The sequence below is a fragment of the Diplodia seriata genome (assembly GCF_021436955.1).
Source record: "Diplodia seriata strain FDS-637 chromosome Unknown scaffold_10, whole genome shotgun sequence".
In the NCBI taxonomy this organism is placed as follows: Eukaryota; Fungi; Ascomycota; class Dothideomycetes; order Botryosphaeriales; family Botryosphaeriaceae; genus Diplodia; species Diplodia seriata.
This window is the reverse complement of record NW_027117317.1, coordinates 1,665,942-1,686,965: the sequence shown is the minus strand read 5'-3', so window position 1 is coordinate 1,686,965 and position 21,024 is coordinate 1,665,942. Positions and strand designations below refer to the sequence as shown.

The 21,024-nt window shown below is 57.8% G+C and overlaps 6 protein-coding genes across 6 annotated transcripts; 2 read left to right on the top strand and 4 right to left on the bottom strand.

Moving 5' to 3' along the window:
* Window positions 1-2,416: 2,416 nt before the first annotated feature.
* Window positions 2,417-3,301, bottom strand: SLS55_009706 (uncharacterized protein; the record flags this gene model as incomplete). The annotated part of the gene is made up of 2 exons (XM_066781101.1): window positions 2,417-2,959; window positions 3,293-3,301. The coding sequence occupies 2 exons, from the start codon at window positions 3,299-3,301 to the stop codon at window positions 2,417-2,419; spliced, it is 552 nt and encodes a 183-aa protein (XP_066629047.1).
* A 123-nt stretch (window positions 3,302-3,424) lies between these two features.
* Window positions 3,425-3,815, bottom strand: SLS55_009705 (uncharacterized protein; the record flags this gene model as incomplete). The annotated part of the gene is made up of 2 exons (XM_066781100.1): window positions 3,425-3,663; window positions 3,812-3,815. 2 exons carry the CDS (start codon window positions 3,813-3,815, stop codon window positions 3,425-3,427), a joined length of 243 nt encoding a protein of 80 aa, XP_066629046.1.
* Window positions 3,816-5,499: 1,684 nt separating this feature from the next.
* On the bottom strand, window positions 5,500-6,276 carry SLS55_009704 (uncharacterized protein; the record flags this gene model as incomplete). The annotated part of the gene is made up of 2 exons (XM_066781099.1): window positions 5,500-6,166; window positions 6,272-6,276. 2 exons carry the CDS (start codon window positions 6,274-6,276, stop codon window positions 5,500-5,502), a joined length of 672 nt encoding a protein of 223 aa, XP_066629045.1.
* A 4,265-nt stretch (window positions 6,277-10,541) lies between these two features.
* SLS55_009703 (uncharacterized protein) lies at window positions 10,542-11,240 on the top strand (the record flags this gene model as incomplete). The annotated part of the gene is made up of 2 exons (XM_066781098.1): window positions 10,542-10,545; window positions 10,606-11,240. 2 exons carry the CDS (start codon window positions 10,542-10,544, stop codon window positions 11,238-11,240), a joined length of 639 nt encoding a protein of 212 aa, XP_066629044.1.
* Window positions 11,241-11,467: 227 nt separating this feature from the next.
* On the top strand, window positions 11,468-12,353 carry SLS55_009702 (uncharacterized protein; the record flags this gene model as incomplete). The annotated part of the gene is made up of 2 exons (XM_066781097.1): window positions 11,468-11,476; window positions 11,658-12,353. The coding sequence occupies 2 exons, from the start codon at window positions 11,468-11,470 to the stop codon at window positions 12,351-12,353; spliced, it is 705 nt and encodes a 234-aa protein (XP_066629043.1).
* A 1,175-nt stretch (window positions 12,354-13,528) lies between these two features.
* SLS55_009701 (uncharacterized protein) lies at window positions 13,529-14,283 on the bottom strand (the record flags this gene model as incomplete). Its single annotated transcript, XM_066781096.1, has 2 exons — window positions 13,529-13,973; window positions 14,279-14,283. 2 exons carry the CDS (start codon window positions 14,281-14,283, stop codon window positions 13,529-13,531), a joined length of 450 nt encoding a protein of 149 aa, XP_066629042.1.
* Between the last annotated feature and the right edge of the window lie 6,741 nt (window positions 14,284-21,024).

The following is a 21,024-nucleotide window of genomic DNA, read 5'->3' as shown; positions in this document are numbered from 1 at the left end:
GACTGGACGGGGCGGTTTGTTTATTATATTCGGAAAGCTGGTCGCCCGAAAGGCCTGACGGGTCCTGATCTCTTACTCACTGCCGACGAATCCATCGAGATGCTCGCTTAAAGTCGACATGTTTAGACGGTGTTTCGAGGAGTTGTTTCGATTGGTGCAAATCGCTTCCTAACAAGCATTGGGGCGGCTCGCTTAGCCGATGCGGAGATGAATGGGGCCAAGCACGGTTTGAAAACATGTCGCAGGTTGAGATCAACACGGTTTAAAGGCATCCCACTAGTTCGCTTTTACCTAAACGGCCGGCTTTATCCGCCATGTCTTGGGAATGCACCGAGTGTTGGACGGATAAATTTAGGGAGTCGACGCCGGCTCCAAGGTAAGCACCACATGCTAGGCCGGATGAGGCAACCATTGCCTGTACCGTGGACGACATATGGTATTTCTGCCATTGCCGAGGCTGTAAACGCCACCCCCGGCCGATCGAATGCTTGTCCGCCATGGCTCCTTTTTCCAGAACTCCGCTGGCAGACGTCACCGTGTGGCATGTGCTTCTACCGCCATCGTCAACAACCTTCTCATGTTTTCGCGCACCCCGCGGACCCCGCAAACACCTGACTCTTGAAGAGTACGCGATTCGCACCGCCAGAGAGACGGATTGAGGACCCGAAAAGGCGAAAGAGCAGAGCCAATGCTTGACAGCCGAACTCAACGCAGGTTTCCTCTAGATACTACAGCGCCTACTCTATTGTACACCATCGGAAAGACATTCCATAACCTGTCTCAGTCGGTATTCAATGCCGAATTCCCGTGAGACCCCCTGACCGGCAGTTGCGCGCCTCCGCCAGCCAGACCACACCACACCACACCACACCGCACCGCACAGCAGCAGCACGGCCCGGCGTTCCACGGGGCCGGCGGTCCACACGTAACAACACCGAGCATCGAACGGGCATCACCCGGTCAAGAAAATACGGGCCAGCCAGTCAATCCAACACAGGGGAACGAACGAACGAACTACCGAGATCGACTCGCACCCGGATACGCAAAAAGCAACACGATTTCATGCATGAGTAGCAGCGCCCCTGGCGCAAACAATACGCAAATTCATATGGACATGCACCCTCTCCCTCGCTCGCGCTCCTATCCACTGAATCCCTTCTTTCTGCCCCCAGCATCCCTTCAACCGGCCCCCTCTCCTGCCCCTCCGCCATGTTTGCCTGCCTGCCTGCCTGCCGAGCGCGGATCCCGGCGAGCTTTCCGGAACACACTCCACGAAGGCTTGTTGCCCGATCAGGGCGAAACCGCCACACGCTGGGTGGGGTGGTGCAGCGGGGCAGCACTTCTCATCATCCCCCCGTCGGCGCGCAGTGTAAGGTGAAACAATCTGCACGGGAGACGGGACGGACGGGGCGGGTGACGTTGTTTCGCATGTCTCACGTTGTTTTGTTTTACGGGGAACGGACGCGAAGCCCTGATCGAGTGTTGCCCCGCCACGGACTGATGACACGCGAATCGGACAAGGGCAAATTTCCGGGAATGGATGTTATTCGAGGCTACATACGGTGCTTGAGTACATAGGGCAAGCGGACTATATACGTAAATGCGTCACAACCCAGCACCCCCCGTCCGTCAGTCCGTCCAACGCGAATATGTACGTACCGCTGTCCCACCTCAGGTCCGAGCGGGAAGCGGAGGAGCCGACGTCGTATGCGTCGTCTGCGCCGTGCCGTTCGTCGCATACGAGCTGTTCGGCAGCACGCGCAGCTCACCCGTCGCGACATCGAAGCCGAACGACGTGCGGTTGAAGATCTGAAAAGCGGCGGCGGGCTGGAAAACTGCCCCTCCATCAACGCCCATCCATCCACACATCAGCAAAGCTCCCCGACCAAAAACGCATATCAACGTGGGAGAAACTCACACGGCACCTCATGCCCAGCATCCCACACACGGGTAAAGCTGAGTTTCCCATACTGCCTCGTCTCGCCATACGCCCTCCCACCCACCACGAGGGGCGTGTAACCGGCGTCGCGGAACCCTGTCTGCCCCGTCCAGTTCGCGGCGAGCGACAGCGCCTCGCCGCCCAGCCAGTTGCAGATGTAGTCGGCGTCGCCGTAGACCAGCGATACCTGGACGTCCCACTGCAGCAGCTGCTCCAAGTCTGGCAGGTACGGGGCGGCGAAGTCGCCGGAGAGGCTGAAGGCGTTGTAGATGGGGTTGCTGGAGGTGTAGTTGAGGTCGACGCCGAGGGCGGACTGGACGGGGGATGTGTTGAGCCAGGGCTGCTTGCAGCGTCAGCGGAGTCGCGGGGAGTGGGAGTGGCGTGGGGACGGGACGGGACGGGACGGGACGTACGCGCCAGAAGGCCGGGGGGACGTCGTCGCCGGAGCGGGCGCGCTGGACGGGGACGACGACACGACTACCTGTCAGCGCCATCGCTTCTTCTTTGGTGTGTTCGAAGTCGCGCTCCACTCACAATATCGTAGGTCCCGCGCCCCTCCAGCCCGAATTGGTAGTACAGCCCCTCGACGTCAGCCTGGCAGACGAACTGCGCCGCCGAGCAGGCCACGCGACGCGTCAGCGACTCGCGATCGAGTGAAGCGCAGTAGTCCAGCATCTCCTGGCAGCCGCCGGGCCGGCGGAGCGCGAAGTCGCCGTGGTCGTAGACGGTGTCGTTGATGAGCGTCAGGCCGTACGTGTTCTCGCGGGTGAAGCGCAGCAGGTACTCCGTCTGCGTCGGCTCGTCTACGATGCCGTTGACGATGCCGAGCGACTTCATGTGTAACTTCCGGCCGGTGGTGGTGGTGTTTTTCTGGTCGAGCGCCTCGTTCTGCTCGTGGAAGTACGTGAAGAAGGACGGGCCCCAGTGGCCGCCGAAAGACTCGGTCCTGGTGGCGCCTGTTGTGAGCAGTTTCACAGCACAAACGCGCGACAGATCGGGCAACGCACCAGAGGTGGAAGTCTGCCGAGTCGATCTCGGCGTCGAGCTGGGGCAGGGCGCTGTAGAAGCCTTGCACGAGCTCCCAAGCCGTGACGGCGGCGAGCCTGCTGTTGTCTTGCTTGGTCGGGTCGATGACGGCGAAGCGGCCTTCTTTCTCGTCCGCGCCGCCCGTGGCGTCGACGGTCAGGTACGTCGGGTCCAGGTAGCCCACTTCTTCGTCGCTGTACGAGAAGCCTGGCTCGCGTCAGCGATGGAGCGAGATGCTTGCTTACAGCAGAAGAACCGACCGGTGCCCACGGGCTGCGATAGGAAAAGTAGGTTCGAGATGTCCGACCACGAGTGCTCGCGGAGCACCGTCGTCATGTTCTCCAGCACCTCGCAGGGCCCAATCTCCTCGAACGCGCCGATCAACGAGTCGGAGCCCGGCCCGCCGTTCAGCCAGAGCGTCACCTCGGGGTGTTGTCAGTTATGCTGACTGTTTGTTCTTCAGCCGTGATCGCTTACTGGGTCCGTGGCCGGGTCACGCTTCGATTCGAAGAAGAAGAAGAATACGTGGACGTCGGGGGAGATGTCGATGTACCCGCTGTACGAGTTCACGCCGGGCGTCGTCTCGCAGATGCCATCCTTGCCGGGCTCTTTGTACCGGATCGTGACGCCGGACGGGCTCGTGATGGTGGTGACGTTCTGAGCGGCGTTGGGAGCCTGTCGGGGGGAGAACGAGCGGGCTGCGATGGCGGAGAAGGTGCCCGCGAAAGTCAACAGTGCCTGGAACTTCATCATGCAAGACGAATGGCTTGGTGACAATTGGACCAGTAGCGTCGAGGTGGAATTCTTATACCAGTAGGAGCACAGTCATAGCGCAAAACATCTCACGCATGCTGCAGGAGGGGTTGATTGCAGATCTGGCGGCGTTCAAGGGGCCCCAGCGCGGGGGACCGGGGGGCAGCGGTTCGGCTAGCCGTGCTCTGCAGTTCAGAAGCGGGAAGGTGGTATTGAGCTTATCTGCCCCCGCGGCGTCACATCGCCAAGCCGAGCATGAGCTGATTTGCGTCTTTCTCTCTTGGGGGGAAAAAGAAGCCCATTAGACGTGGTGTGACGCCACTGCCCTCCCCACGCACCTAAAGATCGACAACCGGGAACTGCGCCATATGCAACTTCGCCGTCCCAAACGGCGCCAGCCGGGCTCGGAAAGGCTTGCCCCGCCGACAACCCGCATCCACCGTCCCCGGCTCCGCCGCCGTCCCGTTGCTGACCGGCCAGTCGACTCTCACCGCGTCGACCTCGATATACACGGGCGACGCGCCGTCGTCCCAAACCGGATCCCTCAGCTCCCGCACCCTCTCCCTCCCGCCGTCCAGCCAGGGGTCTTGGTAAACGAGCGCCATCTTCTTGCCCGGGTCGACGGCGATGCCCCACGGCGCCGCAGGTTGCGGCAGCAGGTCGTGGTCGCGGACATTGCGCTTCCAGCCTTCAGCTCCCCGAGCAGTGGTTTCGACCTCGCGACAGTCGGAGGCTTGGTCTTTGTAGTTGCGGGGGCCCCTGGTGGTTGTCTCGTGCTTGACGGGGTACGCGTACAGCAGCGGCCCGTAGGAGATGCTGACGGACTTGTCGGCGGCGTGGTGCTCGACGCGGATGTCGGCGTGCAGCGTGACGGCGATGCTGTAGGCGCCGTCGCCGGCGGGGACGTGGATTCTGTGGAGGCCGGCGAGCGGCTTGTTGTTGTCGTCGACGCTGGCCGCGAAGGTCTTGCATAGGCGAGACGAGCCCGGCTGCGCGGCGCCCGTGTCGATGGTGGAGGATGGCGTGGCCCAGCGCGGGACGCGGATGAAGAAGTCGAAGGGCTGGGTCGTGGTGATGGTGTAGTGCACGGCGCAGGGTGCGAAGGGGTAGTTGCTGGAGCAGGAGATGGTGGTGCCGGGGATGTTGAGTTGGGAGGGGATCAGGTATGCGTGGAGGATTGCCGGGACTGGTTTTCCTTGGCGTGAGGATGTGAAGCGGAGGAAGGAGTTCATCAGCATCTTCGGGTAGGCTGTTGGATGGTTCACGGTGCAGCATGGCTTCAACGGATTTGGATCAGTCGCACGGTAGCCCGGCTGCTTGTGGGGCACTTACGAATTCAGGCTCCAGTCCAAAAACATTGGCGTACCGGCACACGTCGTAGAATGGCGTTCTCTCGCCCTCCTCAAGTTGCAACTCCCGGGCCCAAGGCTGGTTCGTCTGAGTGACATACTGGTGGCTCCACCAGTCCGACTGTACTGCGGCTGGAAGCGAGTTGTACGCAGCGAGCTCGGCGCGGTCTGCAAAGTCATTGTCGCCGAAGAGACGATGCAGGTAAGATAGAGAGAATATCAGCTCCACGGTGCAGCAGAGCTCGGCCCCGCGTTGGGGTGACAGGCCTCCGATGTATTCATCGCTGCTGAGCGATCCCGCTGGTGTTCCGTGGAACTCGAAGGCTCGCGCTACTGCCTGCTTGGAGAGATGGAGTAGGCGAGACGAGGGGTGCATACGGTAAAGCTGCGCGGGATATCGAAGACCTGACTGGGTTAAAGAGAAGACGAGGGCTACACCAGCAGGAGACAAATACCTTGTGCAAGGTTGACGCCGTGCTGGAAGTTTGGTGAGTGATGCTTCACGGACGGCTTTTGAGGGAAGTTTTCCTTGGTGAAGAACACGGTCCAGTCCCGCTTCGCAAGACGTGAGCCTTCCCAGAGCATTTCCATGACATTCCAGATGGAATCTCGGTGTTGGACAGCCTCAGCCTCGTCGTAAAGCCATTGCAGCGTTGTCGACAGCTCGTGTGCGCGTGCGACTCCAAACCATTGTTTGTCAAACTCGTCGCCGTCTTTGGGCAAGTAGCCCTCGTAGTCTCTCTCCAGCATGTTCTCCACGAGCTTTACAAACTTGAGCATTGCATCGATGATGGCATATCGCTTTGCAGCGTCAGCGACGGCGTGGTTCATCAGCCCTTGGAGCAACAGGCAGCGGGCCCAAATTCCTCGCGTCTGCTGCGTCGTCTCCGGACCCAGCCAGCCGTCGGCGCTTTGGTGGTCCAAAGTGTACTCGAGGAAATGCTCGGCTTGACCTCTCAGCTCCCGCGCGAGATCAGCATCGGCGGACTCGTCGAAGCAAAAAGCAAGCGGCACAATGTAATTGTACCAGTACGGCGCGGCTTCATTCAACGGCGAGTACTCCCACGTCCCACCCAGCCAGGTGCTGTCCTTGACGAATCTGTAGAAGTAGAAGAGTTTTCCCCCCAACCCTTGGCCGCAGAGCCGCAGCTGGTCGCGAAACCATCCCTGTGGCTTGATCGACCCGAGAGGGAACAGCTCGTACTTCATTGGCACAAGGGTCGCGGAAGCCATTGCGGAGGGCAGAGACGGGGCTGGTTGAATGATGAACTCAGTGGTTTTGTCAGGTGTACCCTTTCATGAAGTGCTTTCAGCTTCGAGCTTTCAAACAAGCGGCGGGGTAGCGGGGCATGCATGCTCGCTTGGTGTGCTTATCAGAAGAGACGGCTGCACATCCCAGCTCCCAGCACCGTACCTACCTAGTGTCGAAGCAGCGTTCCGCTCCCAGTACGGCAATCCCACCCGACTACCACCCTGTCAACGTTTCCGACCAAAGATCTGCATATCTGCAAGGTGCGCTTTGCATCTCTCCAGACACCAGTGGTGGACTTTTCTCGGCGCCCAACCTCGTTTCCTGCACCCCCACTTTCCGATACGAGGTAGCAGCAGCCAGCTATCAGAGCACGAAGTCAACCGCATGGCGCCAACTCGTACGCTTCTCGTCTTCCGCAGGCTCAGAATCCAAGTCCTCAATCCGTTAGCCTAGATCTAGGTTTACTTCGAACAACGTCCACCCCGGATCCCCAGTCACGCGTCCACACCTTCCAGAAGATGAACAGCGAGTGCGTGATGGGAGCGGCAAGGTAGCTTTTGAAAAAATGGCTCGGCACTGGGCGGTAATCTGATCGGCTGTAGATACACCGTATCCAGTCAGTCGTCCCGTCCTCCCATTCGAAGCCCCTGGCACAGCCGCGGTGCAAGTGATAGAGAAGTGATCTACTGACGCCTTGTTCAAACGATTGTAACAGTACGTTCTACCTTAAAATACTCGGCAGCAGTATTACCAAAGATCGACGAGAATTCGAACCTGCCCACACGCCAGTACTGATCGGGCTTTCCAGTTGGAATCAGCAGCAAGCCGTGCCGACGTACTACTGACCCAGTCATGTAGGTAGCCAACTGAAGAGCCAGCATGTCTTGGAAGACCGGACAGTGTGAATGCTCTTCGTCCATTCCGACTTCCCACCAGTCCAAGAAAAGTGTGAAGCCCGACGGCTCCCTAGATTCGCCCTCTGGCCAGAAATCTCGAATATGGCGGCCGTATCTATACTCGTACTGTGGAAAGCGAGAAACGCGAGAAACCTTCCCCGAGACTTTCAGGTATCCACCCGTAACTCGACCGAACGGACTGCGATGGGTCGAGGGGAATGTTTCAGCCTCTTTGATCTCGCATGCAGATTCAGGCCTAAATCTCATCCACAGGGTCCAATCTGACCCTTGCATGTGAGACGCCCAACTCCAGGATGGCGCGATGAAGTCCTGCGGCATGGCAAACTTCAACCTCTCTGCGAGTGGATGGATGTGGGAATATCCCACGCACTCCCAAAGAAGCCCCAAATACAAGTCATCGCTCCAGAGTCCTGCCAAGTACTTGCACTTTCGAGCTTCCGATAGCATGCCAGCCCATGAAGATACAGCGCTCAAGCGATCTTGAGCAACGCTAAGTGATCTTGTTGAGTACTTCTCCATGTGTCCGAACCAGGCATTGTAGTAAAGTTCGGACACACTTTGTTCCTCATCTTTCTTCAAGCATTTATGAGCCATTTCCAAGCCCAGCTGCACATTACCAAAGGGCTCGTTTGGATAAAAATCCTTTTCATTCGCCACAAGAAGTGATGGAGTGCCTGTACAACTGTAAGATATAAAGTGCGATGTGAAAAAAAGTCTCCTCGGGGAAAAGAAGTTCTCCTGGAGGGTCCAGCCCCGCTTGCTCCAGCTCGATACCTCAATTTCGGTCGAAGCCCCCCCAAAGCGGTTCTCTCGAAGGTAGTAGCCGTCAACTCTACTGTCAAAAGTCGACGTATCGAGCGGTATCCATGCAGTAGGGCGGGCGTTGAATTTGAGCATCCCATCATGACAGGAGCTTCCCTTGGCAGCAACAAGCGTGACATGCGCGTTTTGGTACACCTTGTGCATCTGAGCAGACTCTGTCTCCCAGTCTTCAAGTTGATCCTGGAGGATGCAAAGTGAGTCAATCCAGAGAAACTGCAATCCGAGCGCTCTCGTTATCGCAATTGCATCGGCGTAATTTCTCGGCAAGGATGCGTAAGGGATACAGTCAAGGTATCCACTCAGCGAATCGCTTGTCGTTTTCAAAGGGGGGTTGCTTGTGGAACCCCAGCAATGACTCAAGGCAGCGTATCTCCCATCGGCCGTATATGATGTATGACCGGTTTGCATCAGACGCACGACACCATCTTCGTTGCCATTATTTCCAACGTAGATCAGGCGGCTTGGTAGATATCCGCTAGTGTCTTCCAGGTGATGCTCGCATTTCTCTTGATTCTCACAGGCTGAAATCCAGCCTTTCATCATTGCTGCATCCTTCTCGGAAATGAGCGAACGAGCTTCTTCTCGTGGCTGGAGATGCATCCGTTGAGCATGCAATAATCCCAATTCCTCTTCAACCAGATAAGAGAGCTTGTAATGCATGTCGTTCACTGGGACTCCTAGGAGCGGTCCAAGGGTATTTTCAAAGCTTACGTCAAGCTCCAAGCTGGAAGTCCCTCTTGCCAAGCCAGATGAGGGGGGGATGGCGAAAAACGTCAAGGAGTGAGTTCTAACGGTCCAGTTGCCGTGGAATTCATATGATATCATGCAGATTTCCTTGAAGTCGGTGGCCAAAAGAAATTTGCAGAAACTGCAACCATCGTTCGCGGTTGCCGTGATGGAGGGCAAAGTTGGTAGCGCGTCCTCCCTTTCATAGGGGATTACAACTTCCTCTCTCGTAAACTGAGGTCCATCGGGGTCTTCCGAAGATTCATTTTCCCCGCGCGGAGCCCTGCGTGTATACTTCCGCTGCACGAATTCGGACGACCCAAGAACCTTGCAGTGTTTGCATAGGCTGCTGCCATCATTTCGCGGTGAGCTTCCGGTACACCAGTCACTCTGGACTTGATCTGGCGCATCCATGGAGACCGAGCGCTTTCCCTCTCCAGTAATCCCATGTTCGATTGGCGAGTCCATCGGTGTTCGATGTTTCCTTGGTGTCGAAGTCTTCCTCTCAGCTCAATGTTGATGGAAAGCGTGGATTCCTTGTTTAAGAGCTAAAAAACTGGTAAGTGCGAAGTTTTTCTGGAAGCCGTATGACTCAGCCAGCGTATGTGAGGGGTAAATGTGGGTCGGTCGATCGAGTCCCGGGTAAGTAGGTACGGGTTTGAAACAGACGCCGATGTTACTCTCCGGACCTGCATCCGTTTTGCTACTGGGCAGGGGCATTAGCAGTCGGCCTAAGAAGTAGCATTGAGCCTTTACTGTATTTGTTCTAGTGGATATCGTCTACTTCAACATAGGACCTTATACAGTGCTCCGAGGTCCGAGCGTCTGCGCATGGCCTTGTCCTGCTCAGAACTCACAACATGGAGCCTGAATTCGTCTCTATCAAGAGACTGAAGTCGTAATGCAAATAGCCTTGGTTAATTCAGCCAATTGCCAGTCCGTATAGCCTCCTGCCTGTTCGCCATCTTCCCGGGTGTGCAATACAGACTGATGAAAGGACGACATATCGGATCGCGGAAAACCAAGGTCCCGTTGAAAGATTGTCGGGCCCCACTGTCCAAAGACAGGTATATATAGTCTCACTGCAGTACATGTCTTTCTGTTGGCCTTCAAACCCGACCATAGTGTATCTCCGAGGCCACCTCGGACCCGAGCTCGGGTCAAGCGGTGTTAAGCTTCAGGCGACAAAACGGCACCATATCGAATCGTATTAATTACAGAACGCGTCACCGCATCCCTAGCTGCGCCTTGTACTCACTGAATCTCAATGTTTGCAAGGAAAAGCTTATTGTTAGTGTTTCCAGATAGCTTCCATGCCCCGAGCTCCGACAGCGGCACCGGCGAGACTCAGACCAGACGCGGGCCAGCTTGCCCATTACCCCATTCGCGGGCAAATATCTCCGTTCCTCAGAGCACTAACTGGCTCTGCCACATTGGACTCGTCACCACAGAGCGTTTCTTCGTGCCGTTAGCCGGCCGTTTGACGCGACCGTCATGTGTAACACATCAGCCATCACTTCGACTTGCACTACACAGTATAGCGCGCCCACAGCCCGCGGCCTGGCCCGCTGCCCTACGTCAATCACCGGCCTAAAACAAAATGCCAAGCTGGGAGACTACTACGCGGCCCTACTCCGCCTGGGCTGTCGTACGCGTCTCACCACCGCTCGTCTCTCCTTTTATTATATATAATCCAGCCCATGTTTCCCTCTCGATAGAATCATCCAGTCTTTCGTTCACTTCTTTGATCAGCTGAAATGCGTTCTCTTTCCACCCTCCTGCTGCCATTGGCGGCATCGGCCGTGTCGGCGCAGACGCCAGCGGCCAGCGGCACAAGCTCAGCTGCCATGCCCACCGTCACGCTCGACTACTCGACCATCGCTGCCGCGGCCGGAAACGAGTCTCTGGGCTACTACAAGTACCAGAACATCCGTTTCGCTGCCGTCCCCACAGGTGATCTGCGCTGGGCCAAGCCGCAATGGCCGCCGGTTGAGACCGACGTCAACGACGGCTCTCTCGCCGACGCCGACGTCGACTGCGCGTCCGAAGAGGACTGCCTCTACATGGACATCTGGGCGCCGGCAAACTCCGCCGGCAAGAAGCTGCCCGTCATGGTGTGGACGTACGGCGGCGGCTTCACCGGCGGCAGCAAGTCGGAGAACACGCCCGAGGGACTGTTCGACCTGAGCAAGGAGTTCGTCTTCGTTTCGTACAACTACCGTCTGGGCATGACCGGCCTCGGCAACGGCCCTACCTTCCTCCACGAGGGCGGCACCTCCAATACGGCCGTTTGGGACGTCGAGCATGCGTTCAAGTGGGTCAAGAAGTACATCCACAACTTCGGAGGCGACTCGGACGAGGTCACTGCTGTTGGCTTCTCTGCCGGCGGCTCCCAGGTGCTCTTCCAGATGACGGTACGGCGATCCCTCATCTCCCTTCGCGAACCGCATCACTAACGCGTATCACCACCAGCGCTTCGCCGGCCATGCCGAGCAGAACTTCGCCCGTGCCTACGTCATGTCCCCCGGATTCGTGCCCGGCGCCGGCCACCACCACGCCGAGGTAAGTCACACACATCCCCTTCCGCTCGCAACCGACGAATCTAACTGCATTCGGCAACACGCAGCACTTCTGGCAGAACGTCTCCTCGGCCGTCGGCTGCTCCGGCGGCGCCATGGACTGCATGCGCGGGGTCGACTTCGACACGCTCACGACCGCCGCCGACGACATCGTCTCGACCTACACCTACCAGATGCAGCCGCGCGTCGACGGCGACATCATCGCGGACACCTGTACGTGCGCCCTTCCCCTCTCCTCTCCACAACGCCCCGTCCTCGTCACGCTAACCCCTCCTCCAAACAGACGAAGCGCAGTTGTACCAAAAACGCGCCTCCTTCAGCGGGCCGGTCGTCATCAGCCACGAGCAGCACGAAGCCAACGGGCAGGCCTACACGGGCGTCAACACGACCGCAGACGTGTCGACGTACCTGCGCATCTTCTTCCCAGCGATAACCGACGACGTGGTGGACGAGTTGCTCGCGCTGTACGCGGAGGGCGACTACGCCTCGCCCGGGTTGCGCTTCGCCGACATGAAGCAGCACTTCGACCTGACGTGCAAGAACCTCGCGCTGACGCAGTACCTGCGCAACGACACGTGGAACGCCATGGTCGCGCTGGGCGAGGCGACGCACGGGACGGATCAGAGCTATTATTGGTATAGCACGTATTCGCTTTCCTCCTCCACCATCACCACCTCCTCCTCATCGTCTAACAGCACGGCTACCTCCTCCAACTCGACGTCGTCGGCGGGCGGGGCTCCCAGCGGCGGTGGAGGCATGGGCGGCGGCAGCTCGTCCGTGAACGCGACGGTCGCGGTGGCGATGCAGAAGTACCTGATGTCGTTTGTGCTGACGGGCGACCCGAACGCGCGGTGGGCGGACGACAAGCTGGCGTGGCCCAAGTACGGGAACGAGACGAATACGCTGGTGTTCAATACGACCATGTACCTCGAGGGCGATGATTTGGCGAATGAGAAGTGTTTGCACTGGAACAAGGCGCTGTGGTATTAGAGAGAGAGCGAGATGGGGTAAACGGGTTGTGGGATGAGTGATGGGAAGGTGTGTGCGGCGGCATTGATGATGGGATGATGTAAAGATGGTTCTTGTATATATGTGTGTTGGTACTACATGAGTCTATTCTGTTCGTATGTATGTATGTATGTACGATCCTCTCCGTCTCTTGTCTCGAGGCTTTCTGCCCAAAACACACCGTGTGCTTAAGCCCTTACTCAGACTGCTTTTGGTTTCTCCCTTCAAAACCAGTCTGGTAAGCGAAGAGCGAATGCTTGGTGTAAAAAAACAAAACGAATGGACGAAGTGGCTCACCACTTCGGACAAGACTCCACACACGTCGATAAACCAAGACCTCCCGCAACCAACCACTCTTGCCACGAACCACGCAGGCCCAAGCTCTAGACTCGAGTTTGCCGTAAGCACGTACGTCGGCATGGTTGGTACACACAGCCTCCCCCACTTACTCAGCCTCAGCCACATATCCCCGCCGGTTCCTTCGGCTCCATCCGAGGAAATCCGACACTCTGGGGAGAGAGCGGCAGGCGCCGCGTTCAGGACGTAAGTAGGGTTCCCGACGGCTATGGCGTCCCGGTTGCATACCAGCCTCGATCACGTATCTAGACGCAATCGAGCCCAGCGGGGGATCTGGAGCGCCTAGGTAGTGGTCAGAATTTGACGTTTTTGTTGCTTTCCGCATGTGAGACGCCCAGGCCGTCCTTCCATGGTACGGTTGCACCCGGGGTACGTTCGTCTGGGCAGGGCTAGTGCAATGACGTGATGCCGGTGGTGCTGCTACCGACTGCCCTGATGACGACGGACGGCGGTTCGTCGTGAGAAAGCTTTGGGGGTTTCCGTTCGCTGGAGATCCGGGGGTTGTTGGCGCTTGTGGCGCTCCTCCTCCGCGGAGGTGGGGAGATGCCGCTTGTGTGTGGATCCGGAGATTTCCAATCGGGTCGATTCCGGGACGAAGAAGGCGTTTTCCGGGGTGTTGTTCTTGCAGAGAGCAGAGCAAGAGCTCCAGAGAAAAGCGCGCGCGCGCGCGACGAGAGAAGCGCCAAAAACCCCGTTCCAGCGCCCGCCCGCCGTCCGCCAAACGGGCTGACGAACGGACGCATGACAAGCATCATCTCGCCCGCGGCCCACATTCTCCAGAGCCCCCACTCGCCCCCCATTCACCGATGATGCCCCTGCCCCTCCCGATCCACAATCCCATCCGTACTCCCCTCGCGCTGCCTCTCCGCACCCGCAGTACCCCCCGTCATCTCGCTCCGGCCATCGTCCTCCATCTCCTCGCTGCTAAACACCATCTTCCGCTCATGCGTCACCATGATGCGATTCATCGCGATACTGATCCTCCCCTCGTCCCCACTCCCCCGCCTGACGGGCTCGCACGACGCCTCGATGTCGGCTTTCATCGAGTTCGGCCAGTCCTTGCCCACCGCGGCCGCGATGGCGGCTTCCTGGTAGTGGCGCGAGATGATGGTTTCGGTGCCGACGAGGGGCCCGGCGTTGGCGAGGTTCTTGTGGGAGTTGGCGCTGCGCGAGTGGTGGCGGCCGGCGTGCGGGTTCGGGCCGCCGTTGTTCATGACGTCGTGGTCGGCGTTGGCGGAGGGGTAGCTGTGGTTGGTTGTTTGGCCGGTGCGGTCGCCGGATGTGACCCAGTGGAGGACGAGGACGGAGAAGAGGACTGGCTGGGCTGTTAGATGTATATCGTGGGTCCCTGCCTCGGTGGGGGAGGGGGTTTTCTTTTCCAAGGGGGTAAAAAAAAAAAAAAAGAAAGGTGTTTGCGGTGCGGCTACTTACTGTCGGCGTTGCAGCACAGCAGGCAGATCCACCCGGGCTCGCCGCGGAGCACCATCAGCACGGTGAGGTTGGCGACGCTGGACGTCAGCGTCGCGCAGCTGCCGATGAAGGTGCGGAACGCCATGGTGTGCAGCATCGTGTTCTGCCGGTTCTTGTACGAGTACAGCTGGCGCAGCGGCACGATGAAGAGCGCCGTCATGTACACGTTGACCGCCACGTCGAAGATGATGAGCGGCAGCATCGCCCGCTTTTGCATGCCGATGATGCACGTGCCGGTGGTGTTGATGTAGGCGATGCGCCTGGCGTTGTCAGTGCCCGGTCCTGGAATGGGGCGTGGTGCGGCTTACCAGACGAAGTTGAGGATGACGACGACCGTGTAGGGCAGCATCATGAAGAAGCAGTTGAACAGGTAGAGCTTGTCCTTCATCCGGGGCTCGTGTTTGCCGCGGACGATGTACTGCGTAAGTGTCAGTCGGTGATGGGGGAGAGAGCAGAGGATGGCGACTTGCCGCTTTCTCGACCAGGAAGCAGTAGATGAAGATCTTGGTGGACATGTAACAAATGAGACAGAGCAGGATGGCCCCTTCGCATATGGTTTGGTTGCTGTTGAGCCCGATGTCTTTGAACAACGCCGTGACGAAGACGAACAGAAACGAGTCGCTGTAGATGATGACGATGAGCCAGGCGGCGAGCGGCAGCGCCAGCCAGCTGTGGATACGTTGCACCCGGCGGACGATGCATACGGACAGGACGCAGAGCGTGACCAACGACATGAACATCTGCGGACGATGCGTTAGCCCCGACACCTAGCCGACCTTTCTTCGTTCTCTGCCTACCGAGATCATCCTCCCTGCGAACGGAATGTCCGCAGGGATGTAGTTGGCGGCAGCCTGCTCTGGAGCTCTCGCGACCATGGCCGGCCATTCGAGGGAGGGAGCCATTTGGGAGAGAGCGGACTGGAACGAAAAAGACAAAAGCACTTGGGGATGATCCCGGGAAATGGGGACTCAGGGTGGTGGCCCAGAGGTACCCCGGCTATATAGCGAAAAGAGCGATGAGGATGGCGATGAGCCGTGAAGGAATGTGATCCCCACTCGAGGGTGGAGGGGTTTTCGAGAGAGTTGCGGCTAGCGGGACGGGCGTCGCGGATATCAATAATATTCAGGGCGCTAGGGAGCGTGCCGGCCAGCAGCAACAGGCAGGGCTAGATTAACCTGTGCCGCCCCCAGCCACACAGCCCGCTGAACCCGGGGAGCAATAAGGTGACGGGGCCAGCCAGCCTCGTGGGCTTAGCGCGTGCCCTGCGGCGCCAGGGGCCCGGTTCCCCGCGCAGCTGGACGGCGCGAATAGCCGAGCAGGAGTCAGCAGAAACGCGGCTGATCTGCAATCTAGCAGCGACCGTCCTAGGGGCGGGCGGGGGCTTTCGCTATCTTCCGGGGCTTGTGAAAAGGGCTGCAGGTCTGCAGCGAGGCGCGGATAGACTCCAGGCTTTTCTGGCGCCGGACATCAGACTGTGATCGTAATGATCTCTGCCCGGATCGGCAATCTGTGCAGATGTAGAGATCCCCATGGCTCAAGGGATGCGAGATGGGCATGTTTTAGCCGCGGGCAGCGGTGTTAGGCGCATGAACGCTGACAGCCGCACTGACAGCGAGCCCTTGCGTTCGTATCAAGCTTGGCTGGAGCGGGTCCGGGGGGGCATCCACTGCGCAATGGGACCGAGAACAGTCCGCTGTGCTCAACGCTGTCGTCGCCTGTCACTTGCTATCGACGATGCCGTGTACTTGTGGGTGAGCTACCGCATTAGGGTTATTAGCTTGGCTCAGCCGAAGGTGTGCTTAGGTCCGTCTGCCGCAGAACCGCCGGGTTGCCTCTACGCGGACTACGCACGACACTTCGACGCTGAAGATACTTCGCTAGCCCACGCTCCCAGCGTCGCAGCCTTCAAAGATCGTCCTCTCTTGCAGTCACTCTCGCCGACGCCAGTGGGGCCCGGGCTACGCGCGTGACGGAGCAGCTGCACACCCTCAACGAGCAAGCAGAGGCGCGGGCTCCGGCAGGCTGTGGTACGTGGCTTCTCGCTTGCTGCATCATTGGTCCCGGGCTAGCCACGTTTGCGGCAGCTGTGTTCCTTGCCCGAGTCCAGGCCCTTCACGTCGACAATTCCACGGTTGGCTGCTGGATGCGGCGTCTCCCTGTGCTGCTCTTCCGGCATTCCAATTCAACTGACATCTGATTCGTGGGCCGACTCCGTGGTTCCTCCAGCCTTCCGGCGACCACCATTCTACATCTACACCTAGTCGAGGGGATGAGCCTGGGTTGTGAATTCTTTTTCCCAGGGTTTGCCTTCGAGAAGCTGTCGTCGGGGACTATCCTTGCCGAAACGGTCTGCTACAGACCCCTTTCAGGCAACGCATCGGAGGTACCTACGCCATGTACCGCCTTATCAGACCGGGCCTCCACTATTCGCAATATCAAAGCGGAACTACTCCACACTGCTCGCATAGCCACTCGGCACTCCGCCATTTCCATAGGACAAAACACGGCGCGTTGAAACCCCGAACGCCTAGCACTTTCAGCTTGCATGATATGCTTCACGCGGCGGGAGACCGGCTTGTGGATCTCGACGCGGACCCTTTTTCCTTGGTCAGCACGTCTGTTGTACATGCACCCGATTGCCGAAACGCGTCGAGCAGGGAACGGCGCGTCTCAGCTTTAGCGCCGTGATGCATTCCGGGCGATGATGGACCAGCAGATCATCTTCCACCCATCTCTTGCGCAATGGCTGACTCAAGCGCCCGAACACGCTCTCGATTCGGCAATCCCGCCCTCTCGAGGCATCTTGCATCTTCCCTGCTTCTATATCTGGCCTGTGTGCATACGTTCCCCGGCACGGGGAGCTAGCTGCGCACGGGTGCAGCCTTAGCTTCTCTCTTCTCTCGCTCCTGCGCAATCCCGTCGGAACCATGGCGATTTTCGTTGTAGTAGATAGGGCTGCACGACGACCGCCATCGTCATCGCCGATATGCATGAGCTTCCAAACGAGCCTCCACAGCGGTCCCATCGTCCCCAGCCCGGCCGCATCCAGCAGTCATGGTCGACACGTCTTATAGCAAGGGCACGCATCCTCCAAAAGCCGTCGTTGACCAAAGCATCGATGGCATATTCCCAGAACGCCGTGGTGCCCAATATTCCATGGCACACGTCAACGCCAGTGAGAATCATTGCCGCGTCCATCGCGATAGTTTGGAGACGGCCGGGATGCGATGCGATTGCGCGGTGGTGGTCCCCTGTTTTTTCGATGCCCGAGCCCTTTCGTGCGTACGACCGCCTCGCAGACCGCTCAGTCCGAGCTGTTTAATGCGAGTCAGATCCCGTTCCCCCGTTGGCGCCATGAGTCGCCATGGCGAAGTTGCCGCTGCCACCCGCACAATAGACGCGGCGGATGACTCGCGCAGACGCGACGTCAGTCAGCGCCCGGTCCAGCGAGGGAGGGAAGTATGAACGGACTCCTGTCAAACAGCAGAGTCCGGGGTTGTCAGATTCCAGATATGGGCGGCCGGGTACGCAGATGGTGATGGCGGTGTAGTGCTATAGTGGTGCTCAGGCGGCAAAAGTCAAAGTCGTTGAGAGTTTGGACGGGCATGTTGTTGTCGACGATGCAGATTCGGCGGAGCTCTCTCCGTTTCGGGAACCGTCTTCCTCGCGGCCCATATCGGATCTTCGATTGTGCAGCAGGCGGAACATCAACCCGCTTCCCCCTGACTGCGTCAGTGCAGTCAGGCAACAGTGTGCATGGACGTTGCTGAGCAACACCACCACCGCCGTAAGCACTAATCCCTGAACCCGAGGGCAATGTCTGAAGAACACAGCTGGCAGCGGCGCCGACTGGTAGCATCAAAGATTTCCAGGCGATACCGCTGCATCTCGGCCGTAAAGAAGACATTCCTGAAGAAAGCCAACTGGCGAACCGGAGCAGATCATCATTCCCGCAGAACGTCAGCAAAAGCAAATCCAGATCGCCGCATGCACCACGCTCTCTCTGCGGAGTAGACGAGATCTACACCAATAATACACAATATCACCACCTCCCCTTTAACAACTCCATCCCTCACCGGTACGTGCTGCCCAAAGGAATCCAATAAACCTGCCCTCCCTCATGTCGATGCCGCGCCTTCCGCCCGCCGCTGTGCCCCTCGTCTCGATGACAACGTCGACCGGTCGCGCCGACCCGACCCCCCCGGCACCCTTTCAGCTGCACTCGAAACTCACGTCCCACAATAGCCCCACTTCGTTTTTCGGCTGCGTCGCTTTGCCGATTACGAGCGCGAGCGCGAGCGCGCGCGTTCTCTGATATGAAAAACCTCCCGAAAAAATAGTCGCAGCCCCGAGACGGGATTGGTTTAAGTGATAGCGGCCGATCGATGTTTTCGGTGTGACGGAGGCGGAGATGGAGGGGGAAAAGGATGGCGGATTGGTGGAAGCGAGCAAGAGAGAGGGCTCGGAGGAGGCGGCCGCGCGCGCTTCCGGCGGCTATTTCGTGCTGTGAGATCGGATGGCGGGTGCTCAGTTGCCAGTGTGGTTTACCGATCGTTCTGTGTGATTGCAACAGCACACACGGGAAAGGGGATGGAGCTTCCAAGTGCAAATACTTGCCGCGCTTGTCGGCAGCCAGACCTTTAGATGTTTCTGAATACCATAGAAAGGGGGACGCATCCGCGAAACGAACGAACGAAGGAGCTCTTGTCGGGCACGAAAGCTGAAAATCACGCAAATCTAGGTTGACATGCAATGGGCCCAGGCGCGATGGCTCTTCGGAGTCACACTACAAGTGAAGCCAGGCCAGTGGCGGCATTGAGTCGGATGATTGGCACTGACGGTAGTGAATCTTCCGTGCTGCTGAAAATTTAGCATGTACATCAGCCGTACTGCTTCTCTTTTACGTGGGATGAATCTGGATTCTGGATGTCGAAGAGAAGCATACTAGCCTATGATTGATTATTTACAGTCGGCTTAGTTCTTTCCCCCAAACGCTTGGTCAGGGCTCGGATGTGAAATTTTTTGGTCTAGACCCCCGTCCGCATCATTCAAAACCTATTGCTAGATCTCGGCCTATCATATGGTGGCCAATTCCCAGGTCTTTTTTCTGTTTTTGGATGCTGATTCATATCCGAGCAAACACTGAACATGAGTGCAGAGCTTTACAGTAAACATAACGCACTGGAAAAAAGGAAACCACACTAAACCTTAAGTGTATTGCCCATGGGCTATGCGGGAGTAAGCTGTTTTGCGGAGTGATGCAAAAGATTATCAAGCCCGCCGAACTTCAACGGACATATCCGAGAGGGATAACTCGGACATGCCGAGCCGGGCTCCTCACACATCCCACTTCGCGTAGTACCAATCATTGGAAGTCTGAGCGAACCCCTGACTCTCCCAACGCAGCGCTATGCAGGCAGTCTCTGCTGCGGCCATAAAGGCGGTTGGGCCGGAGAACTAAACCCACGTCGGACCAGGGAGTTTCGCATCGGATTTGCTGTCGGCCTCGGACGCGTCGATGAACTGTTTGATAGTCGGGGAGAAATACAAACTCTGCCGGCCCGGACCTGTCAGGTGCTTACTGAAGAAGATCGGTATGTCCGCGGCCGTGGCTGGAGTGAGTATGGCTGCAGCACTAACGTCAGCCTCGTCCGTCTTTTTTATTTTTTTTTAAAAAAAAATGCCCGTAAAATCCTACCGTCCACATCGATACACTAGGTATCTTCGCTCTCTCTGATGCTCCATATGATACTGAAATGCCTTGTTACAAACCCGTCCTTGCCCTCAGTCGAGGATCCCGAAGCCTTAAGAGTAAGGAAGCTTTCGGCCAACGACAAGGCTCCCGTGATGCCAGTACCGCCGACGACGCAGAGAACGCTCGTATACGTCCCAAACGTCGAATGACGAGACACATGCGAGCCTTTCAACCGCATGGAAATCTCAACGCCCGGCAACCACGCAGCCGACGTTTCCAGCTCCCGCCACCGCCGACACGCAGCATCGCCGGGTAAGTCTGTCGCCGTACTGATCTCATCCCCACGAGCTGCTGCTGCTCTCTCGAATCCCGCCGTCCGCTGCGGCACCATCTCCATCGCACCCACATCTTCTTCCTCCCTCCCCTGCCCTCCCCCACCACCACCGTCCACTCCTCTGCCTCCTTGATCCCCTCCCCCTTCCCAACCCGCGGCACCCTCCACAAAAACACCAACCACCAGCTCTGGCCCAGCCCCCGCCATCCTCGCCGCCGTGAACGAGATGCACCTACTGTCAAGAGACGGACTGCTAGCCTCACTAACAGACACTGGGACCCATTGAAGCTCAATGCCAAGCATAGGGAAGCAAGGCTAGTTAATCACGCACATGACATAGAACTAGCTAGCTATAAGAATGCCAGAGGATTAGAAGATGGATCTCTAACGATTCGTCTCTGTTCTAACTCTAATACGATTCATATTGTCTATCTTGATCCCATATCCTTACACCTACCATTGACGAATCACGCACCCCACCCGCAAATACCACGTCAAACAACGGCCTCCCTTCGACCCTCGCCGCTGGCGTGCTCCTTCGCGTTTCAGAAGCTATGATAGTATAGCAAATAGGCTATCAGCACGTAGTGAAAGAATCCAATCACATCCTAAAGGCTGAATTGCAGGATATGATCTCGTGGTATTTATGTTGATCGTGGTGGGTTGGTGTGGCGGTTCTCTATCCGCACCAATAGCCCAACCCTTACAAATGGAAAGGAAAACCGAAGCGCTCGATACATTCTGAAGCCTTTGACGCATCATGAAGAAAACAGTGGAGATGAATCATTAAAGTATGA